The 24,985-nt window shown below is 44.1% G+C and overlaps 1 protein-coding gene across 4 annotated transcripts in view; it reads right to left on the reverse strand.

Annotated features, from left to right (window-relative positions):
• Positions 1–24,985, reverse strand: part of BRPF3 (bromodomain and PHD finger containing 3) — a 329,828-nt gene that overhangs the window by 247,951 nt on the left and 56,892 nt on the right. For all 4 annotated transcript variants that reach the window (XM_069238754.1, XM_069238755.1, XM_069238753.1 and 1 more), the window contains exon 3: positions 6,119–6,275. In XM_069238754.1, the coding sequence (XP_069094855.1) occupies positions 6,119–6,275 (157 nt within the window). The remainder of the gene's footprint in view (positions 1–6,118; positions 6,276–24,985) is intronic.

A 24,985-nucleotide genomic window follows, 5' to 3' on the forward strand; every position in this document is an offset into this window, starting at 1 on the left:
ATGGTTCCCCTGATGGTGGATGTTGGGGTGGTGTGTAGCTTGAAGTGGAGGTGTTCCATCAGGTTTGTGGATTTTTCAGAGTCTTCGGAGTGTGTGTTCAGGTGGAGGTTGGACCTGTGGACAATGGCGATACCCCCCAGGACGGCTGGGGCGGTCTTTCCGGGTGATCTTGTATCCCTGGGGGGTGGCAATGGCGATGTCCGGGCCTGAGGTGGTATTGGTCCAGGTCTCGGTGAGGAATGCGACATCCGGGGTGGTGCTGTCACGAAGGTCCCAGATTTGGGTGGCATGTTTGTGGAGGGAGCGAACTTTGAGGAGGATGCACTTCAGGGGTTTTGGGTTCGGAGAGTTGTTCCAGGTGGGCTGTGCTGGGTCCTGGGTCTTGGTGGTGGTGCAGGTTTGGCAGCAGCGATGGAAGCTGAAGGGACCGTGTGTGTGTTGCCTTGAGATGCTTTCTTGCAGTTGTTGGTGAGTCCTGGGTTCAGTGCGATGAGGTCTGCTGATGTGAAGAGGCGGTGCATGGCAGGACCAGGGGTCCTGGCGCTGGTCGCGGACGGGTGCAGACAGGCTTGCCTTAGGTGCGCCTTTGGTGCGGCCGCCATTAAGTAGGGACGGGGAAGGAGAGGTCAGCTGGGAGGCGGGAGAGGGGAACAGCGCAAAAAAAGGGAGCAGGGCTGCTGGGGCAGCAGAGGCGGAGATAGAGCGCGAGCAAGAGGAGGGGGTGGGGCTGCAGGGGCAGCAGCAGCAGGGAGTGAGAGAGGGGGGAGAGCAAGAGTGATGAGAGAGCGGAGTGAGGGAAAAAACAAGGAAGAGAGAGAAAAAGTGCAGAAAGCGAAAGGCACAAAAGGAACAGCACACAAAGAATAAAAAGAGGAAAAAAAAGAAGAGAGGACGAGGGCAGCCTAGCAGAAGAGCAGAGCTCTTCCACTAGACACCAGGGATGAGGCGCAGGCAGAAGCCTGCGGTTGGAGGAGGGCCTCGAACTCCTGACAGAGGTCAGAGTTCAGGGACAGAAGGGCTTCAATTACCAATGGAGCTGCGAGGTGGCAGAGCACTTCACTGACCAGGTCAGTGAGGTTGCTCGTCCAGCCACACAGCAGCTACCATTAAGTAGGGAGGGGGGCGGAGAAGTAGACAGCTAGGAGGCGGGAGCGGGAAACGGTGTGAAAAAAGAGGGCAGGGCTTCGGGGGCAGCATTGGCAGGGATAGAGTGCGAGAGAGAGGAGGGTGGCGGGGAGCAGCGGCAGGGAGTGGGAGGGGGAGAGCGAGAGTGATAAGAGAGAGTGATGAGAGAGAGAGCGGAGTGAGGGGGGAAAACGAGGAAGAGAGAGAAAAAGTGCAGAAAGCGAAAGGCACAAAAGGAACAGCACACAAAGAATAAAAAGAGGAAAAATTAGGGAAAAAGAGGCAGAGGTCAGCCTAGCAGAAGAGCAGAGCTCTCCCACTAAACACCAGGGATAAGGCGCAGGCAGAAGCCTGTGGGTGGAGGAGGGCCTCAAACTCCTGACAGAGGTCAGAGTTCAGGGACAGAAGGGCTTTACTTGCTGGTGGAGCTACGAGGTGGCAGAGCAGTTCACTGATATCTATGTTAGAGGCAATTGTAGGTGATGACAGCTAAAACAAAGTAAAATTGGGCTTAAAAATTTGAATGTCGAGTCAAGTCACTAGACTCCTGCCTTCCAAAGAAGTCAGGTAAGTGTAAAAACTTAAAATTAAAAAACAATTATGTAAAATAAAATAAAAACATTAAGGCGTAAATGAAAAAAAGTCAGAGCCCCATGCCCAGGGATACTCTACAAACAAGTTGTCATGATGGGATACTATGTGGTGAATCCATGTTAGTTCTTAAAGGAACTCAGGAGATTAGCTTAGCCTTTGGCTTGCAGGCCTGTGCCCTCGTCGCCTAGTGACTTTTTACCTACTTAGCTTACTCTGCTTTATTCCATTTATTTCATTATTTCTTCTAAGATGGCTGCCATCATCCATATTTTGTTTTAAAGTGTTGATTTGCATTATGTAGGAAAATGCCACTGTGGGCATGGTCACCCCCCACTTTTTGCCTAGTGCTGACGCCAGCTTTGACTGGAAGTGTGCTGGGACCCTACTAACCAGGCCCCAGCACCTGTGTTCTTTCCCTAAAACGTTACCTTTGTATCCACAATTGGCACAGCCCTGGAACACAGTTAAGTCCCTTGTAAAAGGTATCGCTGGTACCAAGGGCACTGTGGCCAGGGAGGGTCCCTATGGGCTGCAGCATGTATTATGCCACCCTCAGGGACCCCTCACTCAGTGCATGCACACTGCTTTGCAGCTTGTTGTGTGCTGGCGGGGAGAAAAGACAAAGTCGACATGGCACTCCCCTCAGACATGCCTACAAAACCCTGCCAGTGGCATAGGTAAGTCACCCCTCTAGCAGGCCCTACAGCCCTAAGGCAGGGTGCACTATACCACAGGTGAGGGCATAGCTGCATGAGCACTATGCCCCTACAGTGTCTAAGCCAATTCTTAGACATTTTAAGTGCAGGGTAGCCATACTGAGTATTTGGTCTGGGAGTTTGTCATTATGAACTTCACAGCACCATAATGGCTACACTGAATCCTGGGACGTTTGGTATCAAACTTCTCGGCACAATAAACCCACACTGATGCCAGTGTGGGATTTATTGAGAAATGCACACAGAGGGCATCTTAGAGATGCCCCCATATGTTAGCCCAACTGCTAGTGCAAGGCTGATCAGTCTGTGCCAGCCTGCCACTTACAGATGTGTTTCTGACCTCTTCAGGTGAGTGCCTTTGTGCACTATGTGGTCAAAACAAAGCCTGTCCTGGGTGGAGGTGCTTCACACCTCCCCCTGCAGGAACTGTAACACCTGGCAGCAAGACTCAAAGGCTCAAGCCTGGTGTTACAATGACCCAGGGCACTCTAGCCAGTGAAGATGCCCCCCTCCCCCCACCCCTTCACCCCCACCCCCTCCGCTCCCGGACAAGCCCCCACTTTTTGGCGGCAAGTCCGGAAGGATAATGAGAAAATCAAGGAGTCACCCCCTCAGCCAGGTCCACCCCTAGGGTGACCAGAGCTGACGTGACCCCCAACTTTAGAAATCCTGCATCGTGCTTTGGAGGAGTAGGACCAACAGGGATGGTGATGTGCTACCCTCCCCAGAGGGAGTGGGTACAAGGAGGGTGCAGCCACCCTCAGGGACAGTAACCATCGGCTACTGCCCTCTAACCCTAACACAGCGCTAAATTTAGTATTTAGGGGCGACCCTGAACCCAGCTCTTCAGATTCCTGACGACCTCACAAGAAGAAGAAGGACTGCTGAGCTGAAAACCCCGCAGAGAAGAAAAGGAGACCACAACTGACTTGGCCCCATCCCTACTGGCCTGTCTCCTGCTTCAAAGAACCGACAACCAAAAAACAAGGCGTTCTGCAGGACCAGTGACCCCTGAAAAGCCTCCAGGGGACTGCTTGCGTCACCAAGGACCAAGAACTACTGTGGGCAGCGGCTCTGCCCAACAAGAAGAAAAGACATCCACCTTTAAAGGGACTCCCACCTCACTCCAGAAGCGTGAGCCCCCAACACTCTGCACCCGATGCCCCCAGCTCTTGTCCAGAGAACCAACTATCTAACCCCAGGTGACTCCGACGACGTGTCCACCCTGGGCTGACCTCCCTGCACCCCCACGACGACACCTGCAGAGGGAATCTCGAGGACCCCCCCGACCGCCACTGTCCAGGACGAAGATATCCGACGCCTGGAAGAAGCACTGCACCTGCAGCCCCCAGGCCTGTGAGAAACTGACCACTGGTGCAGCAACGACCAGCAGGCGGCCCTCACCCTTGCCCAGTCTGTGGCTTGCCCGAATGGCCACCCTGTGCCCCGCCTGTAGTGCCTAGAGTTCTATGGAGAACCCGGCACCCTGTCTGCACACTGCACCCAGCCACCCCGTGCCGCTGAGGGTGTGGTTTGTGTGCCTACTTGGGGCCCATCCAGTACTCCTCCAAACACCCCTGATCTGCCCTCCGACAACGCTGGTTCTTACCTGTCAGCAGACTGGAAACGGAGTACCCCTGTCTCCATAGGCGCCCATGTTATTTTGGCTCCTGTCTGACCTCTGCACCTGACCGGCTCTGTGTTGCTGGTGCTGGGTGTTTGGGGTTGCCTTTAATCCTCAACTGTGGACTACCTATACCCCGGAAATTGAACCCGTAAGTGTGGTACTTACCTCTGAAACTGTACTGTACTTACCTCCCCCAGGAACTGTTGAAAATTGCAGTGTCCACTTTTAAAATAGCTTTTTGCCATCTTAATGAAAACTGTGTGCAATATTGAATCTATTCAAAGTCTCAACTATTACTATGCAAAGTATCTTTCATTTAATGTATTTACTGCTAAATTAATCTTGTGGTTCTAAAAATAAATTAACAAAAGAATATTTTTCTGTATAAAAACCTATGGCCTGGAGTTAAGTCATTGATTGTGCGTTTTCACTTATTGCTTGTGTGTGTACAGCAACTGCTTAAGACTATGCTCTGATAAGCCTAACTGCTCGACCACACTACCACAAATAGAGCATTAGTATTTTCTATTATTGTCTCTATCAAGCCTCTTGGGGAACCCCTGGACTCTGTGCATACTATATCTCATTTTGAGATAGCTTCCTACACATTATCAGTGCCACTTTTGGAAGGCGTCATTCATTATCAGCGTCAAGATCAGTGATGTACGTAGGTATTGTCATCATGTCCCTTTCTCAACCACGTGTGATAGGAACATAATGGGCTCTTGCTGGGGATCCTAAGTGGAACTTTAACACTCCCTGTTCAGCATTCCTCTGGGACTGCAGATGAGAGTGCAGGCGCCAAATCAATGGGACACTGTGTCGTGATTGTCTCCTAAGTAACCGATAGCTGTGTAGTCGCTGCATAAACTGATTTTACTTCTGGAAGGAAATCCCACTGAAGATTGCTGCCACAAGTCTGCCTCCTTTTCAGTTGTTTAGGAACATACCTAAGTCAGGGATCCTACATGACCTGTATAAATACATCTCACAAAGACAAGGTCATTAGAGGGGTTCCTTCCAGATGCCATCTATGCTGCACATCTCCTTGCTGCAGAACTCAGCCTTTGTGACACCACGGAGTCTGATGTCGAGACCTCATTCCAAGGTAACAATGGTTGGGGGGGGAGGGGCACTTCTCATGGACATGGTACTGGCAGATTAGGTTTATCATACCTAGCTCTCACTAGGGTAGAGATTAGGGTATCTTTGCTAGGAATTGTATATTTCATGTTTATTGTAAGATGGTGGAGTTTTTTACATTCACAACTCTCATCTTCACAATTCTATTTCTTTTACTGTTTATTATCCTAAGCATTGCAGCACATGCATTTTATCATAGATTGCAGTGTTTTCAATAAACACTCTCCTGCATCTCCTTCATTGCCTATGTGTGTATGAGACTCGTAGCTAACGAGAGAAAAGGGTAACTTCCGTTCCACCATGACTCCCCTTAGAGGTCTAATTTAGAGTCCATGCATGAGGCTGCCACAAATCACATTTGCTTTCTGAGTTTTGGTGAGGTACTGCTTGTGAGCTGGGAGAGTTGGGCCGACAGTTGCGACTTGTTATAGGAGTGACTCATTTGCCTACAAACAAAAGTGTTGTCACCCCTAAACCAGCAGTCTAACTTAGGAGTAAGAGTTCAACTACGACAACTTAAGCTGCTGGCTCTGACCACCTTAAGGGAACAGACGCAAATTTCAGCTCCATGGTACAGCTGCATAGTTGTCCATTCTAAGTATGAAATATGTATGTTTATGAACTGATCAGGGATCTTGCACATTGACTTGATAGTTCAATCAGCAGATGGCTGGGACTATTCAAATGCTTTTTACTACAAATGAAGAATCCACAATGGAGAACCTTTGTTGACAAAATGGGGATGCTTAGCCATCCACCACTTAATCCAGGGTGTAAGAGATCCCAGTCTACTGCACTCTTGAATAAATGATAATTTACTTCTACTGATGTGCAAAACAAACAGTTGTCACAATTAATTCAACCAATAGGATCTTCAAGGTCTTTGTGGACACAAATGGAAGTATAACACTACCTGTTCAGCATTCCTCTGGGACTGCAGATGAGAGTGCAGGCGCCGAATCAATGGGACACCGTGTCGTGATTGTCTCTTAAGTAGCCAATAGCTGTGTAGTCGCTGCATAAACTGATTCTTCTTCTGGAGGGAAATCCCACTGAAGATTTTATTTAACCTAAAATGAGTTGGAAGAAAACCACGATGAGATATGACCAACTCTATGAATAAGATATACTCTGTCATTACACTACAAATCTCATGACGTAAGGTCACAAGCAACTGGCATCTGATAACAGATAATATGCACAGTGCCATGCATGATTCTCCACATGTTCTCATGTGCATACTTATTCTTTGAGCACAGCGCAATGAAAATGCCTTCCCCGTGCTAGATGCAAACTGAAAACGCTGAAGTCGGTGCATAGGCTTTATCCCAGGGTCAGTGACCCCACATGACCTTTACCCCATATATTCGATCATAGCAGCCTACGTTAACGATCTAAGAACACTAATATACAACATAAATTGTTGACTTTGTACATAGAAATCCTCTTCCAAACAGTTCCGTTGACAGTTTCAGTTTTAATTCATCTTACGTTCGCTCCCAAAACCGTTACAAATTTATATGGTGTTCCACTTCACATTATAAGTTCATCATCATGTCTTTTTCAAATTTCCGAATTTCCATTATTCAAGTCCATACTTTAATATTCAGTCAATCACGCCATCCATTAAGCCAAGCCAACACGTGTTGTTTCGTCATGGGAGTGCCCATTGACTTCCTCAGGACTTCCTAAATGGCATTTACATGAAATATACATTAATATTTATTCATATTCACTGCATTGACTTTCCACCATCCCTTTAGTGAGTATTGTATATCGCATGCTCTTCATGTGGAAACCGTAAAATTCAAACCACATAATTGAACCTAGTTTCCAAGTGAATGTGCCCAGATTAATATTTTCAATATTGAGGTACAATTTTGTATTATTCTTACTTAAATACTCCACAAATTATCAGGTCCCCATCCAACCCGTGTGCTAGGTGCCCAAAATATAATGTTAGAAAAATTATTGTGTTAAACCCTTTGTGATAACACCCTCAATAAGGTGTACTAAAATCTGTGTTTAAGCCACAATGTCTAAAAACATACCTGTTCACTATCTCCAAAATCTCTTTGCTGCCTCTTAATTTGCGATAATCCATCAATGGTTTCAGGTTCCTATTAAGGTTTTAATGCACCTACAAGTATTGAAAAGACTCGTAAATAACGATTCCAACAGTTTCAACCATGAGGGAAATGTTAAATATCTAACCCGTTGTTTCCCTTCTTACCTTACATTATATGTTAAATGTTCAATGTTGAAGTACGACACTACCGCGAGTACGCCTGATATTGCAAACAGACGTCATGATTTTCCTCGGTGTTAAATACTGTGAAACAAGGAAATGGGCAAGGACTACCCGACCCATACACATAGAAATAGACAGCGGACTTGCGCAAGTATACCCATACAATAGAGACGCACCGTAGTTTCCTTCAGCGCGTTCCATATTTCAAATCATAAGAGTAAAAAGCGGGCTGTTCAGATTTTGGAGATAGTGAACAGGTATGTTTTTAGACGTTGTGGCTTAAACACAGATTTTAGTACACCTTATTGAGGGTGTTATCACAAAGGGTTTAACACGATAATCTTTCTAACATTATATTTTGGGCACCTAGCACACGGGTTGGATGGGGAACTGATAATTTGTGGAGTATTTAAGTAAGAATAATACAAAATTGTACCTCAATATTGAAAATATTAATCTGGGCACTTTCACTTGGAAACTAGGTTCAATTATGTGGTTTGAATTTTACGGTTTCCACATGAAAAGCATGCGATATACAATACTCACTAAAGGGATGGTGGAAAGTCAATGCAGTGAATATGAATAAATATTAATGTATATTTCATGTAAATGCCATTTAGGAAGTCAATGGGCACTCCCATGACGAAACACGTGTTGGCTTGGCTTAATGGATGGCGTGATTGACTGAATATTAAAGTATGGACTTGAATAATGGAAATTCGGAAATTTGAAAAAGACATGATGATGAACTTATAATGTGAAGTGGAAAACCATATAAATTTGTAACGGTTTTGGGAGCGAACATAAGATGAATTAAAACTGAAACTGTCAATGGAACTGTTTGGAAGAGGATTTCTACATACAAAGTCAACAATTTATGTTGTATATTAGTGTTCTTAGATCGTTAACGTAGGCTGCTATGATCGAATATATTTGATAACTTTGGTTATCGTGTTGGGCTTCAGTGGGGTATAGCTCTCCCATAGCAGCCTCGGTATAAGAAAATCGGATTTAATTGTGGGCTATAGACCCCCGTCAGATAGAATTACCTTTACCCTATAGTCTTAACCCTCAGGTATATGCCACAATTTAAAAATTTGTAAACGGTTTTTACCTTTATCCTGCATCCCTTACCACGCTGAAATTTACTTTGCAGGCAAAATATATTTATATAAGGTTTAAGGTGTGGGTAGAGGTAAAGGGAGGTAAGGTTGCTTTTGAGGTTCAAGGTTGGGGAAAGGTAAAGGGGATCTAAGAGGTAGGAGGTGGGCAGAGGTAAAGGGAGGTAAGAGTGATTTTAGGGTTAGGGTTTAAGGGTGGGTAGTGGTAAATGCAAGTGAGAATGATTTTAGGGTTAAGGGATGGGTAAAGGTAATGGGAGGTAAGGGGATGGCAAAAACGTAAGGTTTCAGGGAGGCAGTGTGTTTTTTCCCAAAATATAAAAAGACGTTGGGGGTGGGAGGTCCCCTTAATAACACAAACACACATGTTTATTTATAAAAATATATATTGTATATATTTGTATATAAATTCTATAAGTATGAAAGAATATCAGACTTTACAACAAGAAATGCGGGGTAAAGGCACGGATTGTGAAGACCTGCATTGTATCACAATGCATTGTAATGTTAATGCTTTGTAATGTCCACAGGATAAAGACCCATGTTGTAACATCTGATATTCGCTGAATCTTGGTGACAACTTTATTCTCCCTATTAAACTATTCCTGATAACAGTTTCCAAATGGCATTTCAGAAATCCCGTTAAAAATATCTAGCAATATGTATCAACTGTTTCCAGTCGAAAAGACAAGAAAATGTGTGGAATTCAAACACTGTGGATTAGACTTCTTACGGGAGCACGCTATTTTTTGTTAGTCATGTTTTGTAAATTCTAAGAACTGCATATATTGCTATTGTGTTATATCACTCAATTGTCAATGTTTGATACAGTTATATTGGTATTAATTTTCCCTCCCTTTTTTCTACGTTTTCTCATACTTTATGATTGACAACTTGTTTTTCTGAAGTTATGTGAAAATTATTCATTGTTTATGTAATTTTGAAAATTTCAGTAAAGAATTGAGATACAAAAAAAAGAATTGCGGTTGTTATGGCCTTTTGGTTTGAAGCCAGTATCGTGAAGGTGACGCAGGCACAGGTCAATTTCATGTAGATTTTCATATTTTATTAGTGCCAACTGCAAAACTGCAAACCATTTGTTTACCCAATGAATACACTTGGAACTGCAAGCTTCACTGGGACAGTGAGGGCTTTTTAGAAAAAGTAACTTTTTTATTGCTTTTTAAAATTTTAAAGATTTGACATCTGGCACATGTAAGAAGGAAAACTGTTCAAAAGTCATGAAACCTCTCAACATAGCAGAATTTTGCACTACATGGGGTTGAACATAAGACCAGCGTTATTTGAGATATTCAAGACCCTAAACTCAGGAAAGGCTTTGAAAATATTTTTTCCAATATGGCGAAGGTGCATATCTTTCAAGAAGCTTAAAATGGGTCATATCTTATTGTAAGGCATGCAGCTATTTTTTCATTTGATTTGAAACTGAACTTACAAAGTACGCAATTGCCCAAGGAATCTGGCAAACACAGTCATAAAACCCTGCAAAGTTTAGCTATGACCCGACACATTCTTTACAACAAAGCACATTACCACGCAGGTAAGGTTTTTTTGTTTTAATAGCATGATAGTTGTTATTTAAAACACGCATTGGTAAATCTTGTACACCCGGGTGGCTGCTGTTCAGTATGGCCAAAAGTTAGTGGCATAGAGGAGAATAAGGTGAAGTGTTGTAGAGTAGAGTGGCAGAGAGTGTTGTGTATTGTGGTGACATAGAAGGAACTGCATAGAGTGGCAAAGTGTAAAATGGACTGGTGTAGAGTGCATTTGCGTAGTGTTTCATATTATAGTGGCATAGAGTGCAGTGGCATTGAATTCAACTGCGTACAATGCAGCATTTCAGATTGCAATGGCACAGTTTAGAGTGGTGCATAGTAAAGTGCAGTGGTGCAGACGGCAGTGGCGTAGAGAGGTGCAGAGTGGAATAGTGTAGAGTTGAGTGATGCAGAGGGTAGCGGCACAAAGTAGAGTTGAGTGGCATAGAGTGCAGAGGTGTAGAGTGCAAAGAAGAGCAGAGTGGCATAGAGTAGCATTGAATGGTGCAGAGTAGAGTATGTTACTGTACAGTGCAGGGGTGTAGAATGAAGTGGCACAGAGTTCAGTGGTGGAGAGTGCAGTGCTGCAGAGAGTGTTAGAGTGCAGTGTTGTAGAGGTGGAGTAGAGTGGCATAGAGAGCAGTAGCATAGAGTACAGTGATGCAGAGTAGAGTACAGTGATGCAGAGTAGAGTACAGTGATGCAGACTAGAGAGCAGTGTCACGGAGTGCAGAGACAGAGTGCAGTTGTATAGAGCACTGGCATAGTGTGCAGTTTTTAAGAATAAAGTGATGTAGATTGCAGTGGCATAGAGTGCAGTGGTGCAGGGTAGAGTGCAGTGGCACAGAGTGTAATGTTGTAGAGTAAAGTGGTGTAGAGAGCAGTACCATAGAGTGCAGTAGCATCACAAAAGGATGATGGACAGAGTGCTGAACAATGCAAACACTCACCCCCAGTCACAGATCTGGGTTTAAATCCATTGTTCTTTTGCTCACCATTCCACCTCAGTTTGGACCCAGCCACATGCAAATCAGTCTTGACTCTGTTCCTCATGGGAACAGTCCAGCAAGAACTGCCAAGCCAGGTCCTCCCTGGACCGGAAACAAGCATCCTGGGACTGGTTCAGGGTATCACCCTTTATCAGCCAGGCTAGCTTGAATCCAGTGGCACAGTGAGCACGGGACCCACGTCTGGGCATACCCTTCCCCCTTAGGGCAACTTTAGCAACACAAAAGGACCAGTAGTCCAGAGTAGATTAGAGTGCTATACAGTGGATTCACGTAGAGTGCAGGGGCATAGAGCTGAGTGTTAGAGAAAAGTGCATTGGTGTGGAGCGTACTGGCACAAAGTGCAGTGTTGCAGAGTGGAGTGACGTGGAGTGAAGTTGCGCAGAGTAGATTGGTGTGGCCTACACTGGAGTAGGGCAGAGGCAAAGAGTTCACTGACACAGATTAGAGTGGTACAAGATAAAGTAAAGAGGCATAGTGTGAAGTGGCATAGAGTGCAGTGGCGTAGAGTGTGGTAGTGCCATGTGCAGTGGCGTAGAGTGGAGTGGTGTGGTGTAGAGTGGAGTATTCATGGTGTGGTAGCGCACTACCATTACAGACAACACATTTTCAATTGAAATGACCATTACATTTGCACAGATATACAGTTTGAATAATCAAACTACAGAGTCCACAGATAAAAATGTGAAGAAATTGCATCACCTAGTGTAATGATTTGTTTGATCATATTAAAGTATTTGTTTCCAACACACTTCAGAAATAACAAAACATTTGCTGGATTTATGTTTCTAATTCTGATATATTCTGAAATACTTCCACAGTTCATTTAAATGTTGTCGTGTGCTAAAAAAAAACTCATTCCTAACACAAGTGTCAAGCCACACTGTCACATAAAACCTCTCACTTTGAAGTTAGGGAAAGAAAAGTAAACAAGCGCCCTTGAAAGGCAGCATCTGACATTTGACATCTGTCTTTGAATGCAGAGCAAATGCAACGAGATAAGAACAGGATTTAAATGCCTATTTACAGAAAGGTAGGGCACAGAAGGATAGTGTAATTAAGGTCTTGGTAGGGGACGTTACGAACTCAAGCTGGACAGCCTAAAACAAATAAATCCAGCAAATGGAAAGCAAGAAAATGTGATATACAAACCACAAATCCAATGGCAAGCAACAGACAGAATGCATTCCTAGGTTAACTTTCTGAATGTCCCCAAGATGTCTTTGGCAAACTGCACTGTCTGGTAGGCTGCAACCTGAAAAAGAGTGCAACCTTTAGGCGGCATTGTGGAGGTTTGGCATCTGCCAAGCCCCACAACTCGTGATGTGGCGGTCTCTACCGCCAGATCCCTGGCGCTAAGGCTGCCACAGCGAGGCTGGCGGTCTGATGACCGCAGGCCTCGTAATGAGGCCCTTTGTGTGATTAGTGCAACCACTTTGCTTCAGTACATTATGGCTTAGATCTAGTACACACGGTTGATACACATTCTTATATTAATGTAGGATGTTGGCTTCTCTCCAATCGGGATTTATGGCTGAACAAGTACTACTGACCAAGTGCTCCAATTACAACTCATTTTTTGGAAGTATGTCACACTGAAGGAGGGGGAGGTTTGTGTGTGTGTGTGTGGGGGGGGGGATGTTGGAGGGTCTCTTTGTTGCACTTCGGTAAACTTTTGGTTAAGTTGCCAGAGTGAGTCTGTGAGCAGTTCTAATGAACATGGGAGTTCTGAAATACTTGATTGACGTGTTCAGGAGGCTTAATTTGAGCAACTACACGCATGTCAGGTATGGAACCGCTGGGGAGCTGACAGACCCCATTCCAGTGTCCCAGGGGTGAGACAATGGTGCGTCTTAGCTCCTACCCTGTTTCTATTATATATCAATGTCCTGGTATCTACTTTGGAGCAGTATCCCCATGGTGCCCTGCATCTGGCTAAATGGAAGGTCTTGGCACTCCTGTTTGCAGACGCCACCATACTTGCCTTGAAATCCCCAACGGGTATTCAAAATCTGCTGGATCAGTTTAGTGTCTTCTGCAGGCAAAGAGGGTTGGAGATCAACCTCAACAAAACCAAATTCATGGTTCTGAACCCTTGCCAGACAGCTAGATCGCACCCAGTCCTTCATGCCTCTTCACTAGGAAGGGTTTGTACCTTTGAGTACCTGGTGCTCACCCTCAACAAGTAGTTTGGATGGTCACTCCAGATGCAAAAGTGTGAGCTGAAACTAGAACATAGTACTGGTGGTATCCTGAGACTCTTGAACCTTGCAAGCTCTGGGGGGGTCTCTGTATGGTGGGGAACTTTGGGGGCACGATGATGTCAACAGTATGGAATTGACAGAAAACCGTTTCCTCCGACTCCTTACCAACCTTCCTGCCGGCACCCCATTAGTGTCACTTACATTAGACCTCAGCATTCAACCTCTTGCCCCCAGTGAAACCTCGACCCTTATTGTACTGGAGGAGGATCTGGTCCTCAGCGGACTTACTGCCCTTTCGGATGAGCCTGGAAGAAATCGTGAAACTCCCTGGAGCTACTAGAATCCTATGGTTGAGGTATATCAGGCGCTGTCTTGAAGAGATGTTGTGCGGAAATATGTGGGCCCATCCAGAAACGTCCTGTGGAGTTTCCAAGTCCATGCTTAAGGAGTTGTATTGGAGACATGTAGGTGGTAAGTCCTACAGGCTGGGGGGTGATGGGGAGGGTGTACGGGGGATGATGAGTAGGTATCTTGAGCTTCTTGGAATTGAAAAACACCTATTGTCTGGAAGATTATATGGATACAATTGAGCTCCCAGCTGCCACATCTCTCTCTTAAGTTCTGTGTCAGGACCTTGCCACTCAGGTCTTTCACTTCAAAGTGGCAACGTCCCCATGCCGATGCCAAACCTGAGCTGAGCTGTCTCTTCTGCCCTGAAGCCAAGGAGACTGTCGATCACGTCCTGTATTTTTGTTCGAAATATTATGCATACAGGAGGAAATGGATTTTGCCATTGTGCATCAATCTGGGTATCAGACTACAAACTTACAGCTAGGATACTTAAGGCAGGCACTGCTCAACCAACAATATTTGCAGTTTCCTGCTTCCTTACATATATGTGGAGAGACAGACACAAAATGGTTGCCCAGACCATGCCCAGTGCTCAAGGTTTATGTGGTCTCATGTTGTATCCTGAAGTTTCTACAACTTCAAATATTTAATGCTGCTTCTTCAATGGACTACTGGCACATACTATAGTATACAATTATGTCTTAGAGCTCTGAAAATAATTTGGGTCTATATTTTAACTTCATGCCGCCCTCATATGCTAGCTTCAATGTTTTTGTGCCTTTCTAACTATATTACATGTCATGATTTTATGGATTTAAATGTTTTAATGATTTTATTACTTTTCTCCCCCTGTTATATTTGCATTAATGGCAATAGCCTAAATAAAGTTTAATTAAAGTTAAAGTTCTTATATTAACTTTATGAGTCAACAAGCCACACCTGTTCAGTATCTGCTTAATACACCAGTACTCTTATTCTAGCATAGTGCAAATCTGAATCACATATGGTCTAATTATTAAACTTTTGGAAAGACTTTGCAAACAGTTTATCAAAACAACTGAAATAAGACAAAATCAAGCTATGTCACCATTCAGTCATGGATATCACATCTTCTCCTGTGTTTATAAATGTACAAAGAGTTCCTCATCATTGTTCATTCCATAAGGGGTCTTAGTCCTCAGTCTAATTATATACTTAGATTCCAGGCGCCTCCGTTTTAGGTCCTGTTTCCGCCTTATTCATTGAGTGAAACTCTATCAATTACCCAGTATCTCATGGTGGTCTTAAAATTGTTATCTTGACATCGAGCCACAGCTTCACAGTAGCATATGTTGTGTCGCTATGTTTCAATGCCCTTATATTTTCAAAGATTCTCTTTTTCAGCATGTAAGTTGTACTCCCTACATACTTGAGGTCACAGGTGCCTTCAATGCTGTAATCCACATATCTCAAATTGCTCATGATTTTGTTTTTGATTGTTATTGTTTTCTGTTCCCAATCGACAATTTTCTTTTTGTTCATACCTATTGCACATGCTTTGCAGTTGTTGCATTTTATAAATCCATTCTGTTGTGACTCCAACCATTTTTGTTGTCTCTGATTCATAAAGTGACTCTTGACCTGGAAGTTCTTTTAATTACTCCACCTTTCTATATGTAACTCTGGGTCCTTCACCCAGCTGTGCACCAGTATCAGGGTCGTTTGCAATTAGGTGGCAAGGTTTGTGGAAGATCCTCTTCATTCCTTAACTTTCCTTCCTGTATGTGAGGTTTAGCCTAGGTGCAGTTGGATTCACCATATCTGTTTTCTGTACATCGTTTGGTGTGATAAGTGTATCTGCACGTGTTTTCAATCTCACTGTGCATAGGATCTCCTCTAGGTCTCTCTGTTGATGGCCTAAGAAATATGCACAGGCTTTGAGACCCACTTCATGTTTTATTGATGTGTACAGTGATACTACATCTATAGTTACTAGCACATATTTATCATCACAAGTGGAGTCAGCTAAAATGTGAAAGAAGTCTCTCTTTAATATAAGATATCAAGGTCTGTACTATTAGTGCCAAGTAGTAATCCACATATATCAATTCTTTCTTGAATAAAGAATCACATGCGGATACTATGAGTTTGCCAGAGAGATTTATGTATTTTGGGAAGAAAGTGAATGGTTAGTATTGTGGGATGTCCACTGAGAAGAAAGTAGTATTCATCATCAGTTATTAAGGTCATCTCTTGCCAAAGATTCAATTTTGCTTGTAATTCAATAATCACTCGACTGATAGGATTCATGTACAATTTCTTGTAGTTTGTTTCACCGTAGAGCTGTCTATATGCCTCCCTCATATAGTCTGTTTTGTTTAGGATGACAATGTTGCCTCCTTTATCTGCTGGTTGGATGATGATTTGATCATTTTCCATCAAAGTTCTTAGTGCTTTATGTTCTTTTGTCATATTTTCTTCCTGGATGCCTAATTGTTAACATTTTTGTCAGATCAGGGACCACTGCCTTTGAAAAGATGTTGATTTTATTGCCCGGGGATAGAGAGGGACAAAAGCTTGATTTGCTTTTGAGGTTACTATACTGATGTTTGTCAGTTAAATCTCCAGTTCTTGCAATGTCTCCATTTCAGTCATATCGCCATCATTCAGATTGTACATGAGATCAAACATATTTTTTTATATCAGGAATTTGTTCAATGGTCAAAGTTGACAGGGGTTCATTTGAATGCTTCTTGTCTCCCAATTTGGGGGATTTGGAGGTATAGAGTTTGGCAAGTTTTAATTTGTGTAAATATTAATAAATATACATTTTGTTATCTGTGAAATCAAAGTGTTGTTCTGGGCAAAATGAGAGCCCCTTGTTAAGTACTTCCTGTTCCGTCTCTGTTGTGGTATGAGTGGAGAAATGCATAAACTGGACTTCATTCATATCGGTGTATTTTCTTTTAGGTTGCGAAGTGGATATTGGCCCTCATTATGAACATGGCGGTGTTAACCGCCGTGTTCATGCTGGCGGTCATTTAACTGACCGCCAGCTGTATTATGTACATTCTGCTGGGCCGGGACATTGCCGGCGGTTCCACATGGAGCCACCGTCAATGCCTCTGTGGCGGGTGCAGCTGCACCCGTCGCGCAGATCACTGCCCGTAAATCGGCCCCAGAGCACCCCATCCGCCAGCCTTTTCGTCGGCGGGGGAACCCGCCAGGGAAAGGCTGGTGGCAGTAGGGATCATTATCCAAGGGGCAGCAGCGCTGCCCTGTTGGATAATGATTCCTTCCACCGTCAGGCTGCCTGTCGGAGGCAGCCTGGGGGTGGAGGAGGGCCGCCTAGGGCGGCCCTCTATGTGTTCTTTATATGGCGGTTCAGCCCGCCTGCTGGTGGTGGTCTTTTTACTAGCTGCCGGCACGGCTGGCTGAACCGCTGGGGATCATAACGACCCCCATTGTCTTTTTTTGCTTGCCTTTTCTTGTCTTTCCAGTTCTGTTGTTGTGTTTCCTCTTCCCCGGCCGCAACCCCTGACTGTTCTTCGCCCCCTTACCCTTGACCTAATTTGATCTAGGTCATTAGTCTCATCTCCTCAAAAAAGTCACTCTTCCCTGAGGATATGATGTACTTAGTCCCTCCCCCTCACTTAAATCAATGTCTGACTTACTCGTTTTTTTTGTTTTGTTGTAATCACGCTCATGGAAATCAAATCTTTTAGCACATTTCAATATTCTGCTTTGTTGATAATCCATTTAGTCTCATATAAAGGATTCTCTTTTTTGTTCCTGAACTTCCAGACCACTGAAATTACCATTACCAACAATGACCAATAAAGTAGTAACATTACTGAAGAAAGGACTCAGCTTCTGTCCCACAGCACATATTGATACTGTACAAACTAAAATGTACATATACAATTACACCTGCTAGATTAAATTTGTGAGAATCGTTTCAGAAAAATCGCAAGAACAAAATGAAAAGATGACACCCAAGCCAACATACAATCTAACAGTAGATGAAAGACCCACTGTTCGAATGCTCATGACATTGGAACAGGACAACACAATACAAGCACAAAGTGAGATTGAGGATATGATAATCCCAATTGGGACTAGTTTGAGCGGGGAAAAAAACAAAGTTGTTTTTAGGTTAAGAATAGCAGAGCGCAGGCGCTGCTTTTCCAACGTGTTGGTATCTATGTAGGCTTTTAACCACGCCCATCACTATTACTCGTTCATGGGCTTGCCTTTCAAAAATCCTTTGTTATCATTGGTAAATGCTTTACGTTTGTTCCTCCTTGGGGCAGTTTTGATACCGCCATTGGACATCGACCCTGTTACATGGATAAGTGCACGATTGCCAATATGTTTGACTGTGAGCAAACTTCTTTTTCCTTATGTGTCTCTACTTCGCGCTCATGGAGTGCGTGGCACTTTGAATGGGCTCACTTATGCCAACTGCTTTACTTTCCATTTTCAATTTATGTAGCAAGAAAAGTCCAGTTAGGAATTTACAACGTTAATAGCTCGAGCAAACATGAGACCCACTGCATTGCAAATGCTTGGTTTTACCCAAATTTACCCAAATAGACATCTTCCATGAAGCTGTAATCCAAGATCTATACAAACTGAAGATGACATGATCACAAAACAACTTATCACAGCAGGAAAAGAAAGCTTTAAAACAACTACAAGCAGATGAGACAATAGAAATAAAGGGGGAAATATTATCTGTAAAAATTACGTCAATGAAGTAAAGCAACAGCTGACAGACAGAACATGCTATATCGAATAACCACGAATCCTACAAAGCAAATAAAAAAACTAACAACTACAAAACTCAGTGAGTGGTTAGATTGGAGTAAATTGATGAAGAACAAAAGTACTTAACAACGGATCACTCTATAACACCAACCATATATTTTCTCCTGAAAATAAATAAAAATCAGGCATAATCCACCGGGGATACCTATTGTCTCTACAAATGGATCCATTTTGGAACCTGTTTCCGATTATATTAATTTCTTCTTGGCTCCTCTAGTCAAAGATCTGAGCTCATACACTAAGTATACAGGTGGTCTTCTAAAACGCTTAGATGGAATACCATGGCAATCCACATACAAGCTCATCACAATGGATCCTTTATACAAGCACAGAACATGAAATAGGTCTCCATGCATGTGAATATTTCTTAAAATAAAAGAAACATCCATTTTTATCAGCACAATTCAAATGCTTATGGAACAATGAAGATGTGTCTATACAACAATGTGTCTATCTTTAACAAGGACATATTTTAGCAAATAAAAGGAACTGTCCTGGGTTTTTCATTTTCACCAAATTACGCCAATCGAACAATGGGTTGGTGGTAACATCAAGGGACTTAGACACCTGAAAATGACCGATTCATCAATAAAACAATAATGTGGTTATGCTTTAGTGATGATCTGTTCCGGATATGGGATGGAACAGAAGAGGGTGGCTAACAGGGCCAAGATGGCTGAAGCACACTGAGCAGGCTCTGCATAACAACCCCATTATCCAATATTAATCCTGCCTGAACTGAGCATCAGGCATCCTTGTTGTCCGCATTATGCTCCCCTGACGTTCCTGCCACAGTGGCTGCCTTTATTCCACCCTTTCCTGCATGGGGAAGGCAGCTGTGTTGCAGGCCTGGTCACAGCCCATGTCTGCATTGAGAAGGCAGGTGAAACTTGCTGACACAGGGACGGTTCAGCCCGAGATCACCTGAAGCTTCCTGCGTGGCCCGGTGGGGTCTGACCGACCCACGCGATGCTGCAGCTTGCCGTTCTCCACTAACATGGCGAAGCCACTGAGGCACGCCACTGCCGGAGTGATAGGTCACCTATTATTTTTGCCCAAGTGGCTGCTATAAATACGCCAGGGGCACTTCGAGAGGAAACCTGACTCATCAACCTAGCGCGGGAGAGCTTGGAGGCCTGAAATGTGGTTGCGCTACTGCCACACTGCTGCTTCACAGGACGTGAGAGGGCCCGGGGGTCACATTGGGCCTAAGTCTGGGCTGCCATAAACTCAGTCTGGGTGCTACCGGCTGTGCTAAGTGACTTTGGCCCTGATATTTGCCACCCTCATAATGTTTTACACGCTGTCCTTGCCACAATATCTACATTTTACCCAGAGTGAGAACTGGTGAGGCACGAGGGCCACATTGTCTCTAGACACTGCCGCTGACAGGGGATCGTCACACGAGAGGTGTGTTCATCTGTCCAGGTCTACATACTACCTGACTGTCTTTAGCCCTTCCAAGTCGACCCCTAATATATACAACTCCCGAGCGGACACAGGAGCAAAGGAGTACACCTGGTAAACAAATTGGGCCTGGTTCTATCCACAGGTGACATCACAGAAATTACAAAAGCAAAAAGCACTTATGACTGCCGTTACAGCACCCGCCCAGTCTTACTAACTTCTGCTTCCTTCAGTATTACACTATCACAATTGCACAGGTGCTGGACGCCACTCCTGCTGTTAACCACCTCTTCCACGTGAGCTCAGGACATCCATCCCAAAACTAGTGACCAACATAACACTCATGGGCTTGGCTCTCCCCCTGCTGATATACTAGTCTTAGTTTGGGGTTGTCACATTTGCTCTTGCTCACAACCAGTCCTGCATATCTACTAAACCTCATCCAATCATACCTGTCAACACGAGGTGACCTTACATGAACTCTAGGGCACCACTTGCATGCAAACGCAATGACTCCGCACTGAGTGATCTGCAGTGCCCTACTGCTGCTAGACGATAAACACTGCCACTGGTTTCAACTACTTTGCCAACTGTAAACCATTCTAAGGCACCACTAAGGATGGTACTGGTCACGCTGAGCACTACTCGGTCGCAGAATACTACTCAGGGCACACCAATGCGCCCTCCACCGGCCTCTACAGCATCCACCACAGAAGGTCCGCTACTGGATCCTCCTGTTACTTCAACGTCCATAGACAATAAACTAGACACTGTATTGGCTCCTATTGAGCGCTCCCAAACATCCTTGGATGCCAAGATTGACAGTGTGACTACAGATCTTCGCGACACAGTGCATTAAATGGAAATGGCTGTGGGAATTACTTACTCCACACGTGCTATCACAATACTTCTTTATTGAGCAGTGTGAAAAAAAGAAAAAATATAGACTTCTAGATTTGAACTATTGTTCTAACATTAACAATAGATTCTCCATCTTGAATTGTGCTTTTAGAATAGCTTTCAAAGACATGCTCACATTCCTGTGAAAATGGCCACTTAACATAAGATGCAAAGTTTTAGTCATGCTGAATTATACAATGCAGGTGCAAGAGTGTAGGCACAAAAGGCTGTCTTATCTCAACTCTGTGTATGCTTTGTAACCCTAAACTCTGAGAAACCTGAGAAAAGAATTGGCTAATTTGCAATGAACATCCTGCCAGAGCACTCATTTGTGAGAATAGTATTTCTTTTAGTTAAGACAAAGGTGACATTTGTTCCACAATTATAGCTTTTTACACCATGTAACCAGAATGTGACCATCAGGGAGGCTAGGTTGTTACACATGAAGAGCAATTTGCCCCAAACAGAGCCTTGAAATTGAGATAAGATGTCACTGTCCTAATTTACGCTACTGATCAACTTGTTTTTCTTTGAAATGTAATTATTTTTTTGTCAATTCTAGGCCTTGCAGGTGCTCGTAGATGATTAAATAGTGCTTGTAATGTAAACCAATGAGTTTTGAAACCTATAAAAGGTTCCTCCCAACTTGATAAGCTTGAAGTACCACACAGTGAGCCACTGTGTGTGTGTCTTCCATATTATTTTTAGGCCATTTCTGCCCCCCCCCGGAGGCAGATTGACCTAATATAATTAGGCCGATCTGCCTCCAGGGGGGGCAGAAACTTCTAGACACCAGGGATATATATGTATATTTTTATTTACTTTATGTTTTTATGTATGGGGAGCGACCCCTTAGGCAAGGGTGGCTCCCCTGGGGGGCAAATTGTATTTTTGTATTTTTGTTAGGCCAATCTGCCCCCAAAGGGGGCAGAAACCACTAGACACCATGTATTGGTGTGTGTGTATGTGTGTTCTTTGTTTGGGGGGGCAGCCCCCTTGGGCATGGGTCGCTCCCCCATGGGGACACATTACTGTTGGCCATATATGCCCCCATTGGGGGCATAGTGGCCTATTTTTGGAAGGCCCATCTGCCCCCAAGGGGGGCAGAAAGCTCACCAGAGACCGGGGAAGATTTTTTTTTCAAAATAAGAGGGTGGGGTTATGGCCATACCCCCACCCCAAATAAATGGGGCCAAAGTTGTTCTGCCCACTATTGGGCAGATGGGGCAATTACCCCGATCCACACCCCGGGGGGGCAGAAAGTCTACTAGATGCCATGAATTTAAAAAAAAAAAAAAAAAAAAATAGTGGGGTGGTAAGTACCAACCAGTATGGGCCTGGTTATGCCCTCACCAGAACTGAAGGGGCTAACAGTCATTCAGCTCTCCCCCGCACACTAAAACATATTATCCCACGGCAAGCAAGAGGACATTTGATTTTTTGGGTTTTTGTTTTACATTTGGGCCAAGAGAGCTTGGTAACTCTCAAAATCGTCCCACTTAGAATGGTGAGGGATGCACTTTTTTTTATTTTGGGACGCTGCCATGTAGAAAAATCCATAAGACCTAGACACATCTGAAAACTAAACATCTAGTTGATTCCAGGGTGGTGTGCTTCACATGCACCCGCACCAATTCCTTACCCACAATGCCCTGCAAACCTGCAACTTTGCTGGAAAGCACACATTTTTCCCACATTTTTGTGATGGAACTTTCCGGAATCTGCAGGAATCCACAAAATTCCTACCACCCAGCATTGTCTCATCTATACCGATATTTCTGCTGCACTTGTCAGCCTAAAAATATTTTGTTTCAAACTGCCCTTTTGGACCCACTTTAGTTCCCCCTCAATTTCGACGTGTTTTTGGCTCTTCCCTGTCACAAACACTTGGCCCACCTACACAAGTGAGGTATCATTTTTACCGGGAGACTAAGGGGAACATTGGGTGGTAGGAAATTTGTCCCGGTGCAGTGATCCCACACAGAAATGTGGGAGAAATATGATTGTTTAGATAAATTTGAGGTTTGCTGAGGATTCTGGGTAAGAAAACACTGGGGGATACACGCAAGTCACGCCTCCCTTGATTCCCTCGGGTGTCTAGTTTTCAGAAATGTCTGGGTTTGGTAGGTTTCCCTAGACGGCTACTAAGCCCAGGACCAAAAACGCAGGTGCCCCCCCAGCAAAATCAGGTAGTTTTCTAGTTGGTAATTTTGATGTGTCCAGATAGTGTTTTGGGGCATTTCCTGTTGCGAGCAGAAGGCCTACCCACACAAGTGAGGTACCATTTTAATCGGGAGACCTGGGGGAACACTGGGGGGAAGGACATTTGTGGCTCCTCTCAGATTCCAGAACTTTCTGTCACCGAAATGTGAGGAAAAAGTGTTTTTTAGCCACATTTTGAGGTTTGCAAAGGATTCTGGGTATCAGAACCTGGTGAGAGCCCCAAAAGTCACCCCATCTTGGATTCCCCTAGGTCTCTAGTTTTCATAAATGCACAGGTTTGGTAGGTTTCCGTAGGTGGTGGCTGAGCTAGAGGCCAAAATCCACAGGTAGGCACTTTGCAAAAAACACCTCAGTTTTCTTTGAGAAAATGTGATGTGTCCACTTTGCGTTTTGGGGCATTTCCTGTCGCGGGCACTAGGCCTACCCACACAAGTGAGGTACCATTTTTATCGGGAGACTTGGGGGAATGCTGGGTGGAAGGAAATTTGTGGCTACCCTCAGATTCCAGAACTTTCTGTCACAGAAATGTGAGGAAAAAGTGTTTGTTTTTAGGCACCTTTTGAGGTTTGCAAATTATTCTGGGTAACAGAACCTAGTGAGAGCCCCACAAGTCACCCCGTTGTGGATTCCCCTAGGTTTCTAGTTTTCAAAAATGCACAGGTTTGGTAGGTTTCTCTAGGTGCCGGCTGAGCTAGAGGCCAAAATCCACAGGTAGGCACTTTGCAAAAAACACCTCTGTTTTCTTTGGGAAAATTTGATGTGTCCACGTTGTGTTTTGGGGCATGAGGGACCATAGAATAGCAAAACGAGTGTTATTGCCCCTTGTCTTTCTCTAAATTTTTTCCTTCCAAATATAAGACAGTGTGTAAAAAAGACGTCTATTTGAGAAATGCCCTGTAATTCACATGCTAGTGTGGGCACCCCAGAATTCAGAGATGTGCAAATAACTACTGCTCCTCAACACCTTATCTTGTGCCCATTTTGGAAATACAAAGGTTTTCTTGATACCTATTTTTCACTCTTTATATTTCAGCAAATGAATTGCTGTATACCCGGTATAGAATGAAAACCCACTGCAAGGTGCAGCTCATTTATCTGCTCTGGGTACCTAGGGTTCTTGATGAAACGACAAGCCCTGTATATCCCCGCAACCAGAAGAGTCCAGCAGACGTAACAGTATAATGATTTCAAAAATCTGACATTGCAGGAAAAAGTTACAGAGTAAAACGTTGAGAAAAATGGCTGGTTTTTTTCACCTCAATTTCAATATATTTTTATTTCAGTTGTTATTTTCTGTAGGAAACCCTTGTAGGATCTACACAAATTACCTATTGCTGAATTCAGAATTTTGTCTACTTTTCAGAAATGTTTGGGTTTCTGTGATCCAGCATTGGTTTGACACCCATTTCTGTCACTGACTGGAAGGAGGCTGAAAGCACACAAAAATCGTAAAAATGGGGTATGTCCCAGTAAAATGCCACAATTGTGTTGAAAAATTGAGTTTTCTGATTCAAGTCTGCCTGTTCCTGAAAGCTGGGGAGCTGGTGATTTTAGCACTGCAAACCCTTTGTTGATGCAGCCCTTTTTTCCAATTATTAAATAAAAAATGAACTTTTTACTGCATTTTGGCTAATTTCTTGGTCTCCTTCAGGGGAACCCACAAAGTCTGGGTACCACTAGAATCCCTAGGATGTTGGAAAAAAAGGACGTAAATTTGTCGCGGGTAGCTTATGTGGACAAAAGGTTGTGAGGGCCGAAGAGCGCCCTGCCCCAAACAGCCAAATAAAGGCCTGGCACCTGATGGCGAAAAGGCCTGGCAGGGAAGGGGTTAATCAAATAAACTTTTGCTTCTCTTCATCACCATGACTGTGTATTGACTGTTATTTCTCTTCCAGACAAATTTTGCTTTGACAGCGGGTACATAGTGCTCCAGCCAGAACACCCCAGCCCG

The sequence above is a fragment of the Pleurodeles waltl genome, chromosome 6 (genome assembly GCF_031143425.1).
Source record: "Pleurodeles waltl isolate 20211129_DDA chromosome 6, aPleWal1.hap1.20221129, whole genome shotgun sequence".
NCBI classification, from domain to species: domain Eukaryota; kingdom Metazoa; phylum Chordata; class Amphibia; order Caudata; family Salamandridae; genus Pleurodeles; species Pleurodeles waltl.